The following is a 4817-nucleotide window of genomic DNA, read 5'->3' as shown; positions in this document are numbered from 1 at the left end:
TAAGGCGGGTTTTCTCCGAGTACTTCGGTTTCCCCTGCCAATCTTCATTCCACCAAATTCTCCATCATCATAATCACCGGGGGCAGGCTACAATAGGCCAATCAGTGGCCGCCGTGCCGAGTGGACCCAATTGGACTCCCCCCCCCCACCAAGCGAATTAAAAAAAATATTAGACCCTACGAAGAGAATTGTGTTATATGACGCAACACCTCACGAAGTTAAAAAAAAACTCTTTGGGTTGATTTGTTTGTGAAACTATCACGTCGCAGGGAACAGTTTCGAAGGAATGCATGATGCAATCCAGCGGCAGTTGTGCGTTATTGATACGCAGTTCTCTACAGCACAAAGAGAGACTGTTTCTGACGTCCGAAGTGACCGCACGCGACATCAACTAGTCATTATTATTGCAAAAATGTAACAAACTGCAATTATCAAAGACCAACAAAGGTTCTCAATTTGTAACGTTATGTGTAGTGATGACTGTTAAATAAATTTAAAATATGTTATAATATGAATGGCGAGTGATGTTGTGACCTCAACAGACACTTCAGAAGAGGAAGAGCGACAGCATAATACCGTAATCATCCTGCCACATTTGCCCAAGTCTTCCAAGCGGTCCCTTCATTTCAGGTATCTGTCTGGAATTGTGTACCTATATTTTTAAAAGTCTCCCCTATATTCCACACGTTCCACCTATATAGCAAAATATTTTCAAATAATGACAACGAAGAGTTATATATTCTGGGATATAATGTCATGTAGTCCGTTGAAAGTCAACGGACGTTTCGGAGAAACATGTCGCCTCCACCTTAAGGGTCGAAGAATATGCCGAACAAGAAACCAGGAAGCAGGTGGCAAGCAGAGTAATTTTGACCCTAAAGATGGAAGCGAAATGTGTCCCAGAAACATATGCTGAATTTCAACGGACTACACGGCATTATACCCCAGAAGACATAACTCTTCCTAACCACCATTGTGAAGCGGCCTCCGTAGTCTAGAGGTAACGTTCCCACCTCATGACTCGTAGTACGCGGGTTCAAATACCCGGCGGAGGTCGTCGAATTTTTAAGGGCGGAAAAATTCAGGGAACAAGTCCTCCGGGAGGGACTTTAAGCCGTGGGCCCCGTGTCGTAGCTTTACGGCACGTAAAAGAACCTCATATCTCCAAAGGAGGTCACTGAGCCAAATTAACGGACGTTTCCCGCCCAACAGCAGTCTCTAATACATCTGGTAGATGGGGGAAGCATTATAGATACCTCTCGGCTAGTAGAGCCGGTCTCGTTGGCTNAGCAGGTGGCAAGCAGAGTAATTTTGACCCTAAAGATGGAAGCGAAATGTGTCCCCGAAACATATGCTGAATTTCAACGGACTACACGGCATTATACCCCAGAAGACAGAACTCTTCCTAACCACCATTGTGAGAACCTCGAAATCTTACACAATGAAGAACAATATTACAGTTGTTGGGATCTGCCAGGTAAAAGGCAATTTTATTTATTTATATTACATTTGAGACCTTCATGACAGTGACCATTTAGTTTAGTGACTTCTGGGTGATGGCCGTTCAGCCATGTTAGTGATGTGGACTGTGTGATCCACGTACGAGAATACACGGTGTCATTACTCAGAAGACTATAATCTTGCTTAAAAATACACTTTGATTTATATATTCGTAGATTAGTGTTGTATAAGAAGAGTACGTGAAGGCTTTCAACGGCCACACGGAGTTATAACCCAGAAGATAGAACTCCTCGTAGTCATTGCTATGAGAATCTCAAATCCTACGCAGTGTTTTACATGATCTAACATATGGCTAGGTGATATGATTATGTCCTCGTGAAATAGCAATGTTTAAAATGTTGCTGCGACGGAAAAGTGTCTTAACATCGAGAAAATCCCAAATCAGCGAGATAGAGTGACGTGGTATGTTAATTTTACAGTTCTGACTTCTGAAAATAAAAAAGAAAAATATTCAGAAACATTCTTATTTTACATGTAGCAATCAGTAGGAAGTACCATCAGTAACATTCAGCACTAGCCCCAGTTGACTGTTCCTCCGAAAATTCTACTATGTCCACTTAACAAGAATTCATATGGCAACAACCCGAACCCTTCGACAGTTTGATGCTTTCATTAACAAAAACTACACCGTCAAATGTCTGGGGCGATCGAGCAAAACCATGTAAACCTCGGTCAGGTTAGTCAGTGTCACGCTGAGTTTCGAACCAATGACCTACCGAACACGAGTCTACAGAGTAACCGCTACGTTAACCGGCTGGATATTTACAAGATTCCTCGAAAAGCATGGCCTATAACAATGGCTAAAATCGTACATATTTATGATTACAAATACATTCACTTTATGAACACTTCCTAAACGGGAACACGTATAATCGACATAGCGACTAGGCTAAGGGCTGGACGACCGAGGAATCAGGTTTCGATCCCTGGTAGGGGCAAGTGATTTCTTCCTTCCTTCATAACGTCCAGATCGGCTCTGGGGCCCACCTGGCCTCCTATTCAATGGGTATTGGGGATAAAACGGCCGGAGAGTGAAACTGACCACTCACCATCTAGTGTCGATGTTAAGAATGGTGAACCTATACCTCCACTCCCACGGAGTGGTTCTTAGTTAATTAAACCCCAGGGATAAATGAACTTTTTATTATTTTTAAACACCATCAACTGTAACGGCTCTGGTTAAGGGTAAATTGAAAAGTCGTCGCTTAATTACCTAAGCACCACGCCATGAATTATATGGGGTAGTGGAGGTATAGTTGGATCATTCTACACCTCGGTAATAGATGGAACTGAATGGTCAGCTTCACGTCCTGGCTGCTTCTCGGGGACAGAGAACCCGGTACCCACTGTATAGGATGCTGGCTAGGCCCCAAAGCCGGTCTAGGCACTATGGAGAAGGTGAAAATCTATTGCCTCTACGGGGAATCGAACACCGACCCTCACTTTACCAAGTGAATTATGATGGCCCCTCATAACCTCTATAGATCAATTAAAGATGCAGAAGTACAGGTTACGTTGGACGATGACAAATACGTATTAAATTTTTACCGCTTACAGAAGTGTCAAATAATGTCTTACCTCACACACAACTGAAAGTTTCATCTCGAGATGTCAGCAAGCCCACAGTTTTACACAAACTCACTGGATATACTACACACGTGCACGGCCTTCGTAACTCGACGATTACAGAATGACAAGTGCATAAAGCATATCGTAAGGAATCGATATAATTAATATCGATTCGAAGATCATAGATACATGCATTACTCATAGTATCTTGTCACTGAAGGAAACAAGAGATGACATCGGCCTTTCTGTGTATCTTTAAATCTCAGTATCGTGTCAGAACAGGCCTATACATTGGTTTGAGTCGATTTAAATGTATTTCATCGTTTAGATAAATCATACTGTGCCATTAAAAGTACGATCTCCTGGGTTGTAACCCCATGTAAGTCAGCGACGTTTCGGAGGAATATATTACCTCCATCTTCATGATGGAAAAGTACGCCATGCAAGAAACCAGCAAAAAGGAGGCAGAAAGCGGAGCTCTGCTAGACATTTAGGACAAACATGTTACCTACATCTTACAGAAGAGTAAGCCAAGCAAGGAAACAGTAAAGAGCGGGGGCAAGCAGAGGTTTGCCTATGTTTGGGAGGAATATTTATTTATTTATTTCGTCTCTAAAGATCATTGTTACATGATTTAGGACAAGTCAGTTACTGTACATTGGCTGATTACAATAAGAGAATAAAGTTACAATAGATTACAGTAGATTACAATAGTTAAGATTTCATACCCTTATAGTGTGAGGTGGAATCCACATTAGGTACCCTCGGCACGTCAGCTTCCATATGTCCTATTGTACCTGTACTGGTGATAATGCTTCTGGAGAATTTGATGGAATGAGGATTGGCAGGGGAAACCGAAGTACTCCCTCCCTATAGAAAGATATTCTTCTTAGTAAGGTGAGACGGAGTCCACTTGATACTGCAACCACTAAAGGCCTACTGTACCACCCCGAGATTAAAGCTGATGGTGATTGTGAAGCAACTGGTGGAATGAAGATTGTTAGGGAAAACTGAAGTGCCCCAGTGCCACTTTGTACACCACAAATCCCAGATGACCTGACCCGGCTTCAAACCTAGTAGAAGGGTAAGGCCAAGCAAGAAACTTAAGGAGCAGGGCGCAAGGAGAACTCTGCTTGTTGCCTACTTCNCCCCCCCCCCCCAGAAACCTCAGCGTTTTTTTTTGAACTACATTGTGTTACAGTCCAAAATACAGTACTCAAAGTCACCGCTGTGAGAACCTGATATCCACCATACAGTGAAACTCTGTATATGGCAGTATTTGATTTGTTGCTATAAAAATAGGAATTACAATTTTAACCAATTATGTGCATATACAATTTCTGATGTAATAAACCCATACTAATCATCAAATATTATGAGACTTACGAAATGGGTGGAGCATGAAGCATGTGTGATGTTGATAAACCGGTAAAAAATGTTGGTTCAAAACTTTAAGACAAAATATCACTTGTGAGACCTAGCATAAAGGCATTTTGCTTAGTGGGGGGTGGAGTCCAGCTGGGTCCACTTGGCACGGTGGCCACTGATTGGCCTATTGTAGCCTGCCCTGGTTGATTATGATGATGGAGAATTTGGAGGAATGAAGATTGGCAGGGGAAACCGAAGTACTCGGAGAAAACCCGCCCCAACGCCACTTTGTCCACTACAAATCCCACTTGACCAGACCCAGGATCGAACCCGGGCCGCCACAGTGGAAAGCCAGCAAC

General features: G+C 42.8%; 1 protein-coding gene across 1 annotated transcript in view; it reads right to left on the bottom strand.

Moving 5' to 3' along the window:
- LOC111874492 (transmembrane protein 18) overlaps positions 1 to 3217 on the bottom strand; it is a 131158-nt gene extending 127941 nt beyond the window's left edge. The window contains exon 1 of the mRNA XM_023870040.2: positions 3100 to 3217. Within this exon, the coding sequence (XP_023725808.1) occupies positions 3100 to 3123 (24 nt within the window). The 5' untranslated portion in view covers positions 3124 to 3217. The remainder of the gene's footprint in view (positions 1 to 3099) is intronic.
- Between the last annotated feature and the right edge of the window lie 1600 nt (positions 3218 to 4817).

Source organism: Cryptotermes secundus, unplaced genomic scaffold (genome assembly GCF_002891405.2).
Source record: "Cryptotermes secundus unplaced genomic scaffold, Csec_1.0 scaffold532, whole genome shotgun sequence".
Lineage (NCBI taxonomy): Eukaryota > Metazoa > Arthropoda > Insecta > Blattodea > Kalotermitidae > Cryptotermes > Cryptotermes secundus.
Note: the sequence above shows the minus strand (reverse complement) of the source record. Positions and strands in the feature narration are given on the sequence as shown.